Source organism: Balaenoptera musculus, chromosome 6 (genome assembly GCF_009873245.2).
Source record: "Balaenoptera musculus isolate JJ_BM4_2016_0621 chromosome 6, mBalMus1.pri.v3, whole genome shotgun sequence".
NCBI lineage: Eukaryota > Metazoa > Chordata > Mammalia > Artiodactyla > Balaenopteridae > Balaenoptera > Balaenoptera musculus.
Genome location: NC_045790.1, coordinates 1,688,987 through 1,707,605, shown reverse-complemented (window position 1 = coordinate 1,707,605; position 18,619 = coordinate 1,688,987). Strand labels below are relative to the sequence as shown.

Sequence of the window (18,619 nt, the reverse complement as noted above, 5' to 3'; positions counted from 1 at the left end):
CTCTGAAAAGCCGACAATGGGAAAAAAAGAACATAACATGGAAATGTTTGACTGCAGACAGTTATTCTGGAAACTACTGTTACACAGTGCAGCCATGTTCTGTAGCATGCAAAGCCCGGACTCTGGGACCAGCTGCTGGGGCTTGAATGAGGGCGCTGCCCCATGGGGCCTTTGTGACTTTGGTCCACCTCCCAGAACTTCAGTGCCCTTACCTAGAATATGGAGATAATAATAGAACCTACCTTATAGGGTTTGTATGAATCATGACTCATAAATCAACCATCACAGGGTTACTGTGAGGGGTGATGATGGTAACCATGACAACGGCTCAGGCACTAGGTAACACTACCAGCACTGAATATAGATGAATTTAGATTTAACCCTCATGTCAACCTTATGAGTTACATTTACTACGCTTAGCCTGTCTTATAGATAGGAAAGCTGAAGCACAGTAAGGCTAGTTGATTTACCCAAAGTCACGCAGCTCACGAGCGGCAACTTGAACCAAGTTGGGCTCCAGACTCCACGCTCTGCACGACCATCTATTCTTGTGACACGATACACACTGTTCTTAGGGTGCTGCCTGGCGCGTGGTAAATGCTTTGTCGTCAGGAACTGTTAGCTGTTCCATTAAGGAGAAGCTCGATCTAGAATGTATTAGCTATTTCTAATTAATTAATTAACGTATGTACGTATGTATTATTATGGGAGTGCATTAACTATTTTTAAATTCAGTGATTGTCCATATTGTACGAGTAACATCAGATGATTGTGTTGGTAAATGTTAAGAAAAGTCGTATACTTCTGCTTCCCACAGAGCCGGTCGATGATTCGCACGTTATGTGGGCCACGTGAGACCCTGTACCATAGGTTTTTTGCAGGCATGGCTGCAGTTACCCCCCCTGCAGCCCCACCCCCTCCCTAGCCCTGGGGTTCCGGCTGGCCTGATTGCTGCTTCAACCAGGGAAGCGGTGGGAGTGATGGCTGTTCTGACCCAAAGCCCCAGGTCCCCTCTCGCTCTGCTCCATCTCTGGGAGCCCGGCTGAACGCCTCAGGGATGCAGGCCGTGGGGCTGGACAAAGGGGTCCCTGAGCAGAGACGGGCCACCACACCTGAGACCACCCGGCTCATCCCTGCCAACCTGGAGGCCAGCCACAGCCCGTGGAGTGAGCCCACCTGGGCGGGCCAAGTCTGGTGCCCCACTGGGGCTAAGCTGAGTGGCTGACCCTCAGGATTAGGGACACGGTGGTCGCCACCTGGAGCCACCGATGTTTGGGCCGCCATGCTTTCAAGAGCCGACAGACCAGGATGAGGACAACGCTTCTCTTCCAAGCTCCTTCTCCAACAGCCCTGAGGGCAAGCTTTTCAGAATTTAGAGGAATGCGTCTCCCCTGGAGTCAAACATCAGTAATGAAAATTAGCAAACTTGCCCTCAAACGTATTTTATGTTTTAAACACTGGGAGGGCAAAGTGCTCACTGTGGGTAAAAGTCCTACCTTCTAACACAAACATTTTTATCTATTAAAATTACATGTCAATTTTTAAATACCAATAAAAGTAATAAACGCAAAGGTAAACCAATTAAACGATAAATAAAATGAAAGAGAGTCTTCCTTTATGCCCAAGAGAGCTCGTGGGCATTGATTTCAATTACAAGATAGGCTGAGTTCTTAATAATGCGCTGCCTTGTTTCAAACAAACAAAATCATTTTCTCTTTTTGAAAGAATGGTATCCTTGAAGACTTCCTGTGCTAGAAATAGTGGGAAATTCTGGTTACTACGCATTTTCTCTTCTATTTTATTTTAAACTAGTGGTGGTTGCCACCCACTTTCATGGGTCATGATCCACAGTTTAAAAACACTGCGCTGTGGGACCCACCAGAGTTCCTGGCTCAAAGAACATCAAGGAATCCTGCTGAGGTGTTTGGCATATTAAGAAAAGAGTTTTCAGGTAAAGGCATGAGATACATTTTTTTTTTAATTTTTAATTAAAAAAAAATTTTTGGCTGTGTTGGGTCTTCGTTGCAGCGCACGGACTTTCTCTAGTCGCGGCGAGCGGGGGCTACTCTTCGTTGCAGTGCACCGGGCTTCTCATTGCGGTGGCTTCTCTTGCTGCGGAGCACGGGCTCTAGGCGCACAGGCTTCGGTAGTTGAGGCACACAGGCTCAGAAGTTGTGGCTCGCGGGCTCTAGAGCGCAGGCTCAGTAGTTGTGGCGCACGGGCTTGGTTGCTCCATGGCATGTGGGATCTTCCCGGACCAGCGCTCGAACGCGTGTCCCATGCATTGGCAAGTGGATTTTTAACCACTGCACCACCAGGGAAGTCCCAAGGCTTGAATACATTTAAAGCACACAATTATTATTGATAAAAAGGCTCACTGAACAGAAGGAAAACGACAGGATAACAGAGAGCGTGAAGGAAGGTACCCTAAGGTACCCTGTGTGTTTCTGAGTGTACTGCACACAGTTCAAGGCTTCTCAATCGAAGAGGAAGAAAGTGTGGAAATAATTCAAGTCAGAGCTTCACATAAGATGAATCACCGGGAAAGTGAGATGTATCTGGAAAGGCTACGGGGACTGGGAATTTTAAATTGAATACATATGGTTACGAGATGAGTTAGAAGTGTCCTTAACCAAAGGAGGGTCAATAAAGCGCAGGATATTACAGCTCTAAGGGACTGTATGTGGACTAGCCCAAGTTGCTCATTTCTTCAAGTGAGGTCCAAGGTCCAGAGGGATCCTCTCAAGGTCATGGTTAATCAATGTTGAGGCCAAAATGCTGACGGTCACACCCCGTCCCCCACAAGCTCCTTCTTCCTAGAGCACAAGGCCTCTTAGCTGTTCTGCATTTTTTCCTGGTCCAGGACATGAGGAACCCAATGTGAAATGAAGTAATAAAAGATTTAAGATGGGAAACAAGGAGTTTCCTGGATCTGAACACTTGAATTGCTCTCATTATCCAAGTAACTCACTAGAAACCCATCTGCCCAAGTAGGTGGGCTGTGTGTCCTCCAATATATGAGATACACTGGAAGGATACAAGCCCAGTCCAAAGGACACTGTCACGTGGCCGTGACAGTGGGAAAAGAAATGAACAGCCCAGTGTGTCGAGATTTGGGGAAGAATCCCCCCATCCTGGCTGTCCTCTGGGAGGTGGGCTCCGTCTTAGAGGATGCTGCTGGGAGCCTGGGGCCGTCAGCTTCCGTGGCTGACCCCCACTCCCTGCACTGCCCTCCCAGGGCTGATGCCCTTGAACGGTCCTCTCCCAGCCTGGAAAGATGGACTTTCTGGAGACACAGAGAAATGCCATTGTTCTCAACGCCTGAGAACACTTTCCCCGTAAACACTGTGTTTACAGTTAATGCAATTCTGTGCCCTGAACCTACATTTTAAATCAGGATAAAATCTTATCCAGCAGGGATAATAGAAGGTGGCTTTGGAGTGATGATCTGGCCAACTCTTAGAGTGTCTTCTTATGCTATCTACAATTTTGATTTTTTTTTTTTTAAGTTATGCCATTTTAAGAAAACCTGAGTTTGTTTATACAGTTGCCCCTTCTCCTCCAGAGGGCCCTTTTGAGAATGAAAAGATTGCATGTTTCAAATCTGACTGAACTAACTTCATTTCCTATGAATTTTCAGGAACACTTCTATTGCATAAAATGAGGTAGATTCATGCATACAGCTGATGACCGACTGGACAGTCTACATACGGAGGAAAAAAATAAGAATAAAAAAGCACTGGCAAGTTCTTTCGGTGATCTTCGGACATTGCTATGTCTCAGGGACTTCTACTAGATAAAACATTAGTCCTATGCCCTAAAAGTTGTTCAGCTTTGCTTCTCTGGGAAAATTTCATCCAGAAGTGACAACAGGCTCACATTTTGCTGAGAGAAAGGAGTGTCTCAGCTTGGATGGCTCTGACATCACGGGGATGAAGAAAGCCAGCAGGATAGGAGATGAGCCCAGCTGCAGCACTGAATTTTCATCTAGTAACATCTTACTCGAACAAAGACCTTAAGATATCTGTGAAGTACATTTTGGTGAGGGATGGGAATCAGGAAGTGACTACTTGTCTCAAATAAAGGGAGTTAGAGGCTCACTTATTTTTATTAAAAAACTGTCCTTTAAAAAATGCAAAAATTTAAAGTTATTAATAACTCTAAGTGCAGTCCTTTTTAATCCAATTTTCCTAACTGGAGACTTCTGATTGAGGGCATATAATAACTTAGTATATTGGAAACCATTTTTGCTGATGGTAAATTCTGCTTTTAAAGTTACCTAAAAATTACTTAATCACATAAATATTTCTCAGAGGTTAACCCCAAATTTCATTCAAGTTCTTGGACATGCTGAACTCTTGGTTAAATACAAACAAAACCATTTTGTTTGCAGAAACATAAAATAATGAAGCAGCAAGGATAATATTACTAAGTCCTCTGGGTAATGAGGGAACACTTTCATAACTGTCTTCCTTCACAGGTTTTTTTTTCCCCCTTTTGGGGTCCAGCCTAACTTAAAAAAAAAAAAAAATCCAGCTTTTACCCTCCAAACCACATGGTTTGGCTAACACAACTAATAAAAAAGGACTCTGGGCTAAAATCAGCAAGACGAGATTCAGTGTGGGTAACTGTAAGGCTTGTATAAATTTTTATGAAGGATTTTTAAAAACTTCAAACTGTATCATATATAGAGAAAGATATTTAAAATGCACAGTTTAAGACTCATGGACATACAGAACACACCTGTGGTTGCCAAAGAGGAGGGGGCTGGGGAAGGGATGGAGTGGGAGTTCGGGGTTAGCAGATGCAAACTAGTACATACAGGATGGATAAACAACAAGGCCCTACTGTACAGCACAGGGAACGATATTCAATATGCTGAGATAAACCATAATGGAAAAGGATATGAAAAAGACTATATATATGTATAACTGATTCACTTTGCTGTACAGCAGCATTAACACAACATTGTAAACCAACCATGCTTCAACAAAAAATTTTTTTAATAAAAATGCACAGTTTAAGGAGTAACAATGAAATGAACCCCTGCATACCTATCAATAAGTCTAAGCAATAAAAGATGACCAATACTGTAGAATGCCCCATACGTCCTCCCCAGCTGAATCTTCCTTCCCCTTTAGAGATAATCACTCCTTTGATTTTCCTTATATGTTTACCACATATGTATGTATCCTTCAAAAATGTGTTCTTTAGTTTTTGTTTTATTTTAATTTTTATTAGAGTATAGTTGATTTACAATGTTGTATTAGTTTCTGCTGTACAGCAAGTGAATCAGTTATACATATACATATATCCACTCTTGTTTAGATTCTTTTCCCACATAGGCCATTACAGAGTATTGAGTAGAGTTCCCTGTGCTATACAGTAGGTCCTACAGTCATCTATTTTATACATAGTAGTGTGTATATGTCAATCCCAATCTCCCATTTTATCCCTTCCCCTCTTACCCCCTGGTAACCATAAGTTTTCTACATCTGTGACCCTCTTACCCCCTGGTAACTGTAAGTTTTCAACATCTGTGACCCTCTTACCCCCTGGTAACCGTAAGTTTTCTACATCTGTGACTCTATTTCTGTTTTGTAAATAGGTTCATTTGTACCATTTCTTTAGATTCCACGTATAAGTGATATCCTATGATATTTGTCTTTTTCTGTCTGACTTACTTCACTTAGTTTTTAAATGCTGACTAACAAGCATTTATCTTGTTGTGTAAAGAAAAGGCCACCTACAGCCTCTTCAATAAGTGGTGCTGGGTAAACTGGACAGCTACATGTAAAAGAATGAAATTAGAAAACTCCCTAACACCATACACAAAAATAAACTCAAAATGGATTAGAGACCTAAATGTAAGGCCAGACACTATAAAACTCTTAGAGGAAAACATAGGCAGAACACTCTATGACATATATCACAGCAAGATCCTTTGTGACCCACCTCCTAGAGAAATGGAAATAAAAACAAAAATGAACAAATGGGACCTAATGATACTTAAAAGCTTTTGCACAGCAAAAGAAAACATAAACAAGACGAAAAGACAACCCTCAGAATGGGAGAAAATATTTGCGAATGAAGCAACTGACAAAGGATTAATCTCCAAAATTTACAATCAGCTCATGTAGCTCAATATCAAATAAACAAACAACCCAATCCAAAAATGGGCAGAAGACCTAAATAGACATTTCTCCAAAGATGATATACAGATTGTCAACAAACACATGAAAGGATGCTCAACATCACCAATCATTACAGAAATGCAAATCAAAACTACAATGAGGTATCACCTCACACCAGTCAGAATGGCCATCATCAAAAAATCTACAAGCAATAAATGCTGGAGAGGGTGTGGAGAAAAGCGAACTCTCTTGCACTGTTGGTGGGAATGTAAATTGATACAGCCATTATGAAGAACAGTATGGAGGTTCCTTAAAAAACTAAAAATAGAAATACCATACAACCCAGCAATCCCACTACTGGGCATATATCATGAGAAAATCATAATTCTAAAAGACACATGCACTCCAATGTTCATTGCAGCTCTATTTACAATAGCCAGGACATGGAAGCAACCTAAATGTCCATCGATAGATGAATGGATAAAGAAGATGTGGCACACATATACAATGGAGTATTACTCAGCCATAAAAGGTAACGAAATTGAGTTATTTGTAGTCAGGTGGATGGACCTAGAGTCTGTCATACAGAGTGAAGTAAGTCGGAAAGAGAAGAACAAATACTGTATGCTAACACATATATATGGAATCTAAAAAACAACAACAAAAAAATGGTTCTGAAGAACCTAGGGGCAAGATGGAAATAAAGGTGCAGACCTACTAGAGAATGGACTTGAGGACACGGGGAGGGGGAAGGGGAAGCTGGGACGAAGTGAGAGAGTGGCATGGACATATACACACTACCAAATGTAAAATAGATAGCTAGTGGGAAGCAGCCGCATAGCACAGGGAGATCAGCTCGGTGCTTTGTGATCACCTAGAGGGGTGGGATAGGGAGGGTGAGAGGGAGACGCAAGAGGGAGGGGATATGGGGATATACGTATGCATATAGCTGATTCACTTTGTTATAAAGCAGAAACTAACACACCACTGTAAAGCAATTACACTCCAATAAAGATGTTAAAAAAAGAAAAAAAAAAGGCCGCCTTCCCACTGTCAGAAAAAAGTTCAACTTCCCCAGATGTTTACCAAAGCCCTCAGGGGTATGGGGTGGGCAAGGCCACGGGGTTTCCTGGGAAATCTGGGGCTCCCGGGGGTGGGTTGGTGGGTACCTGGAGGGGCTAAGCATGGGCAGGAACTGGACAGCTGGGAGGAATCACTGGTGGTGTCTGTGTCTCTGAAATCTCTCTTTTCAAGTTCAACATGGCCAACTTCCAGATCTCAGCACCAGGTCAAATCAGAGCACTTCCGTGGGCGGTAACAGTGTTCCCAACTGACCCGGCAGGCAGTGACAGGCCGGGCCAAGCAGAGATGCGACCTGGGGTCAGCTCACCCGCGATCGTCTGTTGTCAGGGCAGGAGATGGGCGGCGGCCCTAAGCTCTCAGGGACGAATGCCTTGCTGTGTCTGTCCTTGTGACACATCAATGTGCAGCCGTGCCTTCCGGGCACCCCGGCCTCTGGCTGCATTTGCTGTCATGCTCCTGTCCTCACATCTTGCTCTTGCCGGTGAATTCTCTCGCTGCAGGGAGCACACCCTACAGACAAGCTGTGGAGGAAAATCCTTGAGACCCTGCAACTCTGAAAAATCTTGACCACATCTCCTTATGGAGTTGGAGGTCATTTTACACCAGAATCTGGAAGGCGTTGCTTCGCTGTCTGTGTGCCTAGTAAGCCTGTTGAGGAGTCCTAGGTCACTCTGATCCTGTTAGTTTGCTGTGACCTGTTGCTTCCTCTGTAGACACGGGGAGAATCATGGCCTCGTCCTGGATGTTGTGAATTTCACAGCGATGCACGCTTCTGTCAATGTGTTTTCATACGTTGTGCTCGCAAGTGGGTCCTTTCAATCTGGAAACTGATATCCTTCCGTTTGGGGTATGAAAAAAAAAATTTCATTGATAATCTCTCCCCTTTGTTCTCTCCTCCTGGAATCCTACTTACAGATGTGTAGTCTACCGGGGCGGGTCGCTACCATCTAATTTTCTTACCTTTTCTCTCTTACATCCCTTCTCTGTCTTTTTCTCCTACTTTGCGAGACATTTCCTAACTTTCATTTCTGCTACCAGCTTTTTCATTGCAAGCACTCCTTGTTTTCTGAATGTCCCTCCTCTCCTCCCCCCTTATACCTGTTATTTTTACTTCTTGGATGCGCTGATTTTCTTATCCCTCCGACGAGAGCGTTGCTTTGCTTCTACATCTTCTCCTCTTCTCAAGTCTGTTTCCTCCAAGCTGCTTTTTGGGGAGTTGCTCAGGCTCTCCTGTATCACCCCAGAGGGAGGTTTCTTCAGACGCCTTTGATCTCTTCTTGTCCAACGTCGTTCTGAGCCGACGGGAATCTCTGGACAGCAGAGAGCGGCTGTTCACCCTGGCCTTCCCCTGGGTGTTACCTAGATGGCCTCTGTCTTGGAGAAACTCCTGCATCATTATGGATGGATTTTTCTTCTCTTGGGATGTTGCCATCACCCAGAAATGAGCCCTTCGGTCTCCACCAGGCTGGCCTTCTAGAGGCCAGTCTGGGGGGGCAGGGCAGAGGCACGCAGATCTCAGGGTTCCAACAGTCACGCAGTTCTCCTTTTGGTGTCTTGGTGCCTCTCCCTCTCTCCCCAGAGATTTCTCCCCAAACCTTCTTGGTTCACGAGACCCTAAGTGTCTCAGTCATTTTTTACGGTGCTCCAAAACCTAAAGATATACTGAATAGCCTTTGTTAAGCAGTTCTTTCTAAAGAACATAATAATATTTAGGTCTTAACAAGTTAGTTATTGTTTTAAAAAGTACATATAAATTGAAGGAAAAATACCAGTATTTCATTCTTAAATCACTACAATCACGTACTAACGGATGTGTGTATCTGCTGGGAGGGCACAACCCCTCCTGGCATCAGATGGGACCCAGTCAGCCCGCTTTCACAGTCCTCCTGATTTTCACATGGGACTTGCGTTTTATCACACACACACCAAAAACTCAGTTTCACAAAGATATGACGTCACAGAAGAGAATGTAGAGTGATGTAACATTGGAACTGTTTCAAGCCGGCAGTCGTCCCCATGAGATATCAAGTGTCACTGTGTTTGTCAAAAATCTTCAGCATCTCCAGCACCTCTGCTGGAAGGTGGGGCACCCAGGGCACCCTGCCACATGGTTTGGGAACCACAGGCTTTATCCAACCCACTTTTGTTTACTCCACTATCTTAACCTGGAATCGCATTCAAACATCCTCACCGTTGCCCTCCTACTGCTCAGCACCTCAGTACATTTAAACTATAATTTACTTCACATCGTGACTCACGGGACCAAAGCACAGATTCCACTCTCCAAGATCTTGGAGGGTGGGTGGCCCTGGTGATGCACATTGAAGGTCAGGGCACCGCACGTTTATGTGCACCGTTCCCCAACCAGTAAGACGCGTTGGTTTTTGGAGTTTCGATTTTGCGTGCCATGAGACAGTGCTATAGAAGTAATGCGATACAGTTTGTGGCTGTTTGCAGACGGCTGAGTCAGGACCTGAGCGCGGACAGCTGTCGAAGGAGTCTTCTGTGGCCCTGCCCTCCCCAACACTGGTCTTTGAAGGATGCAATCAGGGTAAAGTCGGAACGTCAAAAAAGGAGGCCAGAGCAGGTACTATGGCAGACACGTGTGGGTTCTGAGTAAGCTGACTGCCATGAACTCACAAAGCTGTCTGAGAAGATGGGTGATGCAAGCTGACTTCTGTCTAGACGAGATAGGAGTGGAAAACACATCAGACAGACCCAGCAGAGGAGTGACAAGAAAAACCTGTTTCCGTTGCACAAATGCATCGGCAGGGAATGGGCTGTTTCCTTCCTTATCTAAACATCTAATCCCTACGGGGGCTGTGACCAGGCACTAGTGCATTTCAGTTTCATTTCTAGGGCTTTAAAATATCTTGCCCATGAATAAGAAAAAAGAAGGAGAGTGAAGAGAAGAAAAAAAGAGATATATAAATAAATGAGGGGGGATATGGGGAAAGAAAGGGAGGCAGGGAGGCCAGCCAGCAGGGAGAGAGCAAGAGTGATCATGTCAGGAAGGGGAGAGAGGGCAGGAAAACCAGAATGCTCAGATGTGTTCTGAATTTCAAAGGCTACTTATATTTTAGCATTTGGAGAATATCTCCGACCTAGTTCTGTAAAATTTATCTCTTGCCTCAGATGTATCGTAGTCATGTCAATTTTTCTCCTCTCCATTTAACAGTGGCTAAAAAACAGCCACAAGGGAAGCCAGCTCCTATGTATAATCTCTAAGGTTGAGTAGTTCAGAGGTCTGTCTACTGGATGTAATAGTCCATCAGGTCATTTAAGGACAGTAAAAGCTTCAATACATGTTCTGTTTTTTCCCCTGGAAGCATCCATGGTCAACTTCAAGTCAATGTCAGAAAACATTCGCCTACTAATAAAGGAATCGTAATCATACCTGGTTCTGTCAGGCAAGTCAGGGCATTGTTTAACTACAAATATGTGTTAGTATTTGCTTGTTCTAAAGTTCTAACTCATAACAACTCATGTAAGCAGTCACTCGAACCGTCGTTCATGCGTGTGGATTTTATTTAATTCTCCGTGCCAAGTGTAGATTTCTGAGGCAGGGTATTTTTTTTTTTTTTTTTTTGGCCACGCACCTCAGCTTGCGGTATTTTAGTTCCCTGACCAGGGATCAAACCTGGGCCACGGCAGTGGAAGCGCCGACACCCTGGACCACCAGGGAATTTCTCTGAGGCAGAGTATTTTAATGGTCCTGTATGGAAAAAAAGAAGCAATTCCAACCATGTCATGGAGAATATAATTGTGGAGGAATTATCAGAGGTCGGGGAAGACTAGCAGTGTTTTGTTTTTCACAGCTCCTGACTATATACGTGTTTGCCTTGTATTGACAGATTTGCTTGAAATATTGCTCTATCAAGAATTATCTGTCTTCAGCAAGCGCTATTCTTGTGGTTTGAACGGAAGAGTCTGTTTCCTTAAATGCCTCCAGATCGAACCAAAGGGGAAAGAAAAATAAGAAACTTCAGTGAACACAGCGAGGGCAGCCTTTTTCATACGTTGCTAGGACATGCAGTTTACAAGGACGGCCTTCCGTCTCCTGCTCTTCTTGGCGTGATTTTGCCACATTAAACCAAAAAGCATTTAAGAACATTCTAGAGGTCAGACCACCCCATGATGCTGCTGAGGACCGGTTTCACTAAATAATTCATGATCAAAACGATATTCTAGAAGCAAAACAGCAGACACGACTGAGACAGGCACAGTGTATGTGGTCTGAGGGGCGGTGGAGGGGCTGGAGGAGCTTCTCTCTTCCCTCCTCACCCAAATACTCCTTCTGAGTTGGTGTGTTGAGTGCTTTCAATTTTCAAACACGCACTTACTCAGAAACTAAACTATGCAGTTTCTCACCAGTGTTTTAAATTTTCAGGTGATGCTTAGTTTGTGATTTTCCAACACAGATCACGGGAGACATTTAATAAATCATATCACCTGTGTAGGTGATGACGATGGATAAAACACGATGAAAGAAGAGTTGCATGAATTCAAACAGAATCCAAAATGCAACACCAAAGCAGCCTTAATCCATTCCACCAGGAATGCCTTCAGAACTTTTGGCCCAAGGTTTTAGTTTTATTGTACATAAAGCAGCAAAAGAGATAACCTGCTCCACAGATTTGTTCACACAGACTTTCTTGAGGATAAAGGAGATATTTGGTTCCTACTTTTATATCTATCTACCTGTCTATCTATCCACCCATCCATTCATCTATTATCTATCTATCCATGCCTGTCTAGTCTATTTAAAATAGCAATGTAAAAGATATGCCTTAACCCCCATAGGATTTCCACATCAGGTCACGCAGGAGATTGAGTCTCAGAAGTCCCCTGTATCAGGGAACAGCACTGTGCAATTTTATACAAAGCCATGTCACAGCAAAATATGCAGTTGTGTGGCTTCCACAGTTTGAAAAGTGACCACAGTACCTGACGTGGGGACTGTACAGGTGGGCGGTGGGGTCTGGGTGTAACTCACAACAAGAAGGTATCAGATTAGCTCTTGCACAGCAAAGGAAACCATAAACAAAACGAAAAGACAGCCCACAGAATGGGAGAAAATATTTGCAAATGAAGCGAACGACAAGGGATTAACCTCCAAAATATACAAAAAGCTCATGCAGCTCAATAGAAAAAAAAAACCAAACAACCCAATGAAAAAATGGGAGGAAGATCTAAATAGACATTTCTCCAAAGATGACATACAGATGGCCAATATGCACATGAAAAGATGCTCAACATCACTAATTATTAGAGAAATGCAAATAAAGGCCACAATGAGGTATCACCTCACACTGGTCAGAATGGCCATCATCAAAAACTCTACAAACAATAAATTCTGGAGAGGGTGTGGAGAAAAGGGAATCCTCCTACATTACTGGTGGGAATGTAAACTGGTACAGCCACTATGGAGAACAGTATGGAGGGTCCTTAAAAAACTAAAAACAGAGCTACCATATGATCCAGCAATTCCAGTCACGGGCATATATCCAGAGAAAACTGTAATTCAAAAAGAGACATGCACCCCAATGTTCATTGCAGCACTATTCACAATAGCCAGGACATGGAAGCAACCTAAATGTCCATCGACAGATGAATGGATAAAGAAGATGTGGTACCTGTATACAATGGAATATAACTCACCCATAAAAAAGAACACGATAATGCCATTTGCAGCAACATGGATGGACCCAGAGATTGTCATACTGAGTGAAGTAAGTCAGACAAAAACAAATATCATATGATATTACTTATATATGGAATCTAAAAACACGGTACAAATGAACTTATTTACAAAACGGAAGTAGAGTCACAGACAGAAAACAAACGTATGGTTACCAGGGGGTAAGGGGAAGGAAGGGATAAATTGGGAGATTGGGATCAACATATACACACTACTATATATATATATAATAGATAATAAGGACCTACTGTAGAGCACAGGGAACTCTACTCAATATTCTGTAATGACTTATATGGGAAAAGAACCTAAAAGAGTGGATATATATACGTGTATAAATGATTCACTTTGCTGTACACCTGAAACTACACAACATTGTAAATCAACTATATAATCCAATAAAAACTAATTAATTAAAAAAAAGAAGGTATCAGATCAATTCCAGTTTTTCCCTCAGGCTGACACTCAGCATCCCTTCCGCTTTGGACCCTCACAGGCTCACACTCTGCTTTTCAGGCCCCGGTGCGCGGGTGTGAGAGGCTCAGGACTGCCCTCGGTCTCTCTGACCAGGAGCCACCACAAACCCCGAGAAAGGCCAAGCCGGGTCTGGCTCCCAAGAGATGTGCAGCCGGGTCTGCGTGATGCTGAAGCAGAGACACACGTTTTCCACCCTTTGGCAAGAAGGGAGTGAAACTGGTGACTTTGCTGATGGGAAAAATACTAAGAAAGTAGTCTTCGAGGAGGATGTGCTGTGAAACACCTGGACAAAAATTTCTGCTTCTCTTATAAACATCACTTTCATCTATAGGAGCCATAAAAATACAAGAAGTGCGAGGTGGGAGGGGAGGGCACCTGGGCTTCTGGACCACACGGCTCTGATGAGGCCCAGGGAGGTGCAATTCCAAGGCAAGATGCCTTTCTTCCTGGTGTAGCACAGGAAGCGCTCATGGGTCAGGGCACATTAATGAGAGATGCCGGGTGGTCACTCTGCTGACACCTTCAGGCTGCTTTCCCGTGAGGTGCATTTCCAGGCTGGGGTCTAGTTGTTGGTGGCTTTTGGTCAGCAGAAATATGCAACAGATCATGCTTTTCTCCTGGAATCTTAGGAGGATGCTTTTTCATCTTGAGCTTAATTTGCTTTCTGAGTATAACAGACTACAGTTTTAAAAGCCTTAAGTCACTGAGCTTGACCTTCTTGTCTGAATGGAACTTCATGTTTCCCTCATAAAGAACTTGATGTAAAACGCAGTGTGCAGACCCCACGATAAAGAAGATATTGTCTGTAAGGGGGTTTCACATTTCCAGGGAACTGCAAAAACACTGTTCTGCTTATGGCTTTAAAACGGAAACAAAGAGCTATTGAAACCAAAGAGATACATTACCAGAGAGAAAAAAAGAAAAAGCTTCTTACCAGGTTCAGCTGTGGATCGAGGTTCTGTTTCCCACATGAGAAAAAGAGAAATCAAAACAGAGTATTAGACTGGGCTTCCGTTCATACTAAACCTACCCATCTTTTTGTGTGACCCTGTCTAGGACATGTCTGCAGAAATGGTGCAGACAAACTCCATCAGGGCGGCTTTAATGTGCCGCACCCTGCGCGTCCTCCCCACTAGGAGAACAGAAATCTATGCATCTCACACTACAGTATATAAAATAGATAATCAACAAGGACCTACTGTATGGCACAGGAAACTCTACTCAATATTCTGTAATATCCTATATGGGAAAAGACTGAAAAAGAATGACTATATGTATACCTATAACTGAATCACCTTGCTGTACACCTGAAACTAACACAACACTGTAAATCAACTATCTTCCAATATAAAATAAAAATTAAATTAAATATTAAAACAAATAAAATGCAAAGAAAGGAAGGAAGGGAGGGAGGGAGGGAGGAAGAAATCCATGCATCTCAGTGACTAAGCCCTTCCTGGTTCTCCTGGAGCTCGACAAGAGGGCTTGGTCAGACCTGGGGGCGGTGGCACGGGCCCCTCTCCTTACTTTTCTGTAGGATCCGGAAGTCTGGAGAGTCCTGGATTTCACTGCCTTGTCGGAACCACTGGACCTGCAGGGGGGGCGTGCCTCGGACCCGGCACTCCAGCACAGACGCCTGTCCCTTGGAGGCTGAGATGCTTTGCAGCTCCTGAAATGCAAGGATCCGTGCACGTCAGGCCTTGGTGTGGTCCCACCCAGCTTCACAACACAGAGCAACACTTCCCAACCTTAGAGAAGCAAACGCAGGCTTTGCAGCATAAAATCGGGTCAGGAGAAACACCTTTAACTGCATGTAATGAAGTGAGTAAGGCTTCCCATGGGGCCAGCAGAAACGCTGGGCCCACCCTGCAAAGGTACGGCTCTAGCATTCACGGAATTTTATGGTAACGGGTACCTTTATCTACACTGAAGAGTGGGCTGGTGGAATGCAAACCTCTTTAAAGAATCGCACTCCATCTGAGTGTAGATTCCTGAGAGACCCAGACAGGAAGGCAGGGAGACCCCACTTGTCTCCCAAGCTCTGAGCTTCTCGCGGGGCGCCACCTCTGCCCACCAGCTTCCTGGGTCCGCTTTACCAGGATGAGGGTTGGCATTTTCTCATTTGGAGATTCTCAGTGAAATAAGAAAACAGGAGCACTTCCCCGGCCTGACCTTCCTTGCCTCTTTCCCCGCTGTCACCCTGGTGCCACCCACTCCAACTCCAGCCCAATAAATGTTTACAACCCAACAGACCAGAAATGCGTTTGGCTTCACAGATGCAAAGACGTGACGCTTGTAAACCGGCTATTAAATACCAAAGGAATAACTGGCCCCTTCCAGGTGTCCGCACTCTGCCTTTCCCCTCTGCGATTGCTTAGCCACTGGCCCACTGAAACTTTTTGGCTATTTACCCTTCTGACTACAGAGTATTGCATCTGATAAAGGACATGAAGAACTCTTAAAAGAAGTCAAATACGATCAAGTAATTCACCTATGCAGAGACCCAAAGCAAACAAATTCACATCAGGAAGTTTTGTGGGTTTTTTTCCTATTTCTGTTTTTGCTTTTTATTTTACATTTTTCTGAAGAGACAGCCAATGGTGTGCTGGGAAAAACAGACCCTGCAGCAAGTGGCCTGCAGTGTGTGTGCCCCGGCCCCGTGGAAATCCTCAAAGTCCGTGATGTGGGCAGAACCATAAAAGTCTACTGTGAAGTCTGGGAAGGCATTTGATAAGAATTTTGGCGGCTAAGGTCTTTTTTGTTTGTTTGTTTTTTTAATGGAAAGGTGAAGAGTATTACCTACTTCTGAGTGCATTCTCTCTCCACCCTTACTTTTAACTGTAGGAAAATCTCTGGTTTTAAATTGACTTTCACTTTCTGATTGGTCCAGAAAGCGCTAATTTAGCAGATCAGCAGGGAAGATGTGGCCCACGGGGTCCAGCTTGTGTGGATGGATGAATCAACGCCCCCGGCTTGTCCAGGAAGTGTTCACAGCACGTTACAGATGCTGCACAAATCTTCACGTGTGAGCCTTCAGACACCACAGGGGGACTCTGTTTGCTCCTAGGATTATGCATTTTGTTCAAACACTGGAAAATCACATAGGTGGTAAATGGGAAGATGCCAAAGACTTTACACAGTCAAACCTCTGCGGTTAGCCGAGGTGTGCCACCTGGCCCCTCCCGGAGTGAGCTTTTTCTCTCGACAGAAGCCACCGTAAACATGGTTCGCTTGTAGGAACCACAGTGAGGACCCCAAGGGAGGCCGAGAGCCACCTTCAGAGGCTGACCTTGGCAGTCAGGGTCGTCCACTCGGCAGACTCTGGGACCCCTGGGTGTTTCAGGGTCCACAGAAGAGCATCTCTCGTTGTCAGGTCCACCTGGTACTGAGATTCCTGGGAGGGTCTACTGCTCTGGGGAGAAATGCCACACACAGCAGGCTGCTCTCCTGGCCCCATGTGTGTCCCTGTGACTCACAGCCCCGCTGTCCCCACCAGCTCTGCGGCTCTGGCTCAGCCCCTGGGAACCTTTCCCAGCGACGTGGGAGAGCACGGATGGAGGCGCCACTGGACTTGCAAAGCCCAGGCCGCCCCCTGCCACCACCATCCCCTCCGGAACCAGAGCCCAGGCCCCCAAAGGACAGTGCAGAGCGGGGAGAGGCGCCGGCCACAGGGAAAGGGCGCAGGTGCCAGTGAGGAAGAAGAAGACCGTGCAGAACGGGGCGACATCCACTGTCCAGACCCAGGACATGCAGCTGCAGGCACGGGGACACAGCCCTGAGCTCCGGCCACTCTACAGTTTGCGACTTAAAAACTCAAGCTTTGTGAAAATGCTGAATTCTGGTTTACTTTTCTTTCTGTTAAGCTCAGAGAACGCTTCCTGGTTTTCTCTGGGGAAGGGGGGACGCTGCTGCCGGAACCTCTGTCTCAGGAGCTGGACTGCACTGCAGGGGACAGGAACAGGGTATGTGCCTGGGACTGAGGGTCTCTCATGGCCCTGGAGGAATTCCACGGCCCTGAGGGAGGGAAGGAAACTCTCGGGGCCTCTCCCCTCCCTGGTGCCACCAGGACACGCTTGATCGGCCTCAACCCAGAGGTGCATGGGGCCCTGGCTCCAAAATCAACCGTGTCCCCAGCAACAGTGTGGCAGGTAACACAGATTTCCCGGCCAGTTTCATGAGGCTGCTTGAGAAAAACTCTTAAACTACAGGTAAACGTGCCGTGCCCACCCCTCCGTAAACAACTCCGGCTCTAAGCACCAGAGGATGGACGACCCCATGGGCTGTTACACCGACACGGTTGCTGGCAGGTTTGGCATGCCTGTTTTCTTTCTTTTTGGGTATTTTATCCTGGGAGGCGACTTCAATGCTGCTGTCAACAATTATCATTTGTTGCATCCTCCGGTCAACAGTCTGTTTATGAAAAGGTCTTTAAGCAAGCTGGATGCAGGCTGGCTTAGGAGAAAGAAATCATTCCCTACATGAAGACCATCCAGATGCTCTTCTTGGCTGCCTTGCAGATTTATAGTTTTTAGATGATGGGTTTATAGAAACTGCTTTCACATTTGTCTTTAGTTACTTGGAATTGATTTTTGTGAAAAGTGTGAGGTCGGGGCCCACCTCTGCTGAAGAACCCACCCTGCAGTGACCGCGGGTTGCTGGGGTGTCTTGTGGGCACTCTCTGGGCCTCGTTCGTCCGTTTGTCCAGCCTCGAGCCAGCACTGCTCTCCTGATGCTCTGGCCTTGGGAAGTCTTGACATCTCAGATCCCTAACACCATCTCCTCCTGCAGGAGGGCCCTGGCTGCTCTGAGCCACTTTTTCTTCCACAAAATGTTTAGAATCAAATGGCGAAGTTCAACATCAAACACAAATAAAAACAAGGAACCTGTTGGAATGTGAGCTAGATTTGCATTGAATTTAGAGACTGGTCTAGGGTCATGACTTCTGACAGTGTACTGGTGCACCTCTTCCTTTACTTGTGCCTTTTAAAGTGTCTTTCAAATAAAAAAAATGACACCATGAACTTATATACAAAACAGAAACAGACCCACAGACATAGAAAACAAACTTATGATTACCAAAGGGGAAAGGAGGGGGGATAAATTAGGAGTTTGGGATTGACATAAACACACTACAATATATAAGAGATAGACAACAAGGACCTACCACTATATGCCACAGTGAATTATACTCAATACTTTGTAATAACTTATAAGGGAAAAGAATCTG

General features: G+C 45.0%; 1 protein-coding gene across 3 annotated transcripts in view; it reads right to left on the bottom strand.

The window, feature by feature from the left end:
• The window catches only part of PALLD (palladin, cytoskeletal associated protein), a 386,129-nt gene that overhangs the window by 186,626 nt on the left and 180,884 nt on the right, over positions 1–18,619 (bottom strand). For all 3 annotated transcript variants that reach the window (XM_036854853.1, XM_036854851.1, XM_036854852.1), the window contains exons 7-8: positions 14,920–15,061; positions 14,327–14,350 (exon numbers count right to left, since the gene is read on the bottom strand). In XM_036854853.1, the coding sequence (XP_036710748.1) occupies positions 14,327–14,350; positions 14,920–15,061 (166 nt within the window). The remainder of the gene's footprint in view (positions 1–14,326; positions 14,351–14,919; positions 15,062–18,619) is intronic.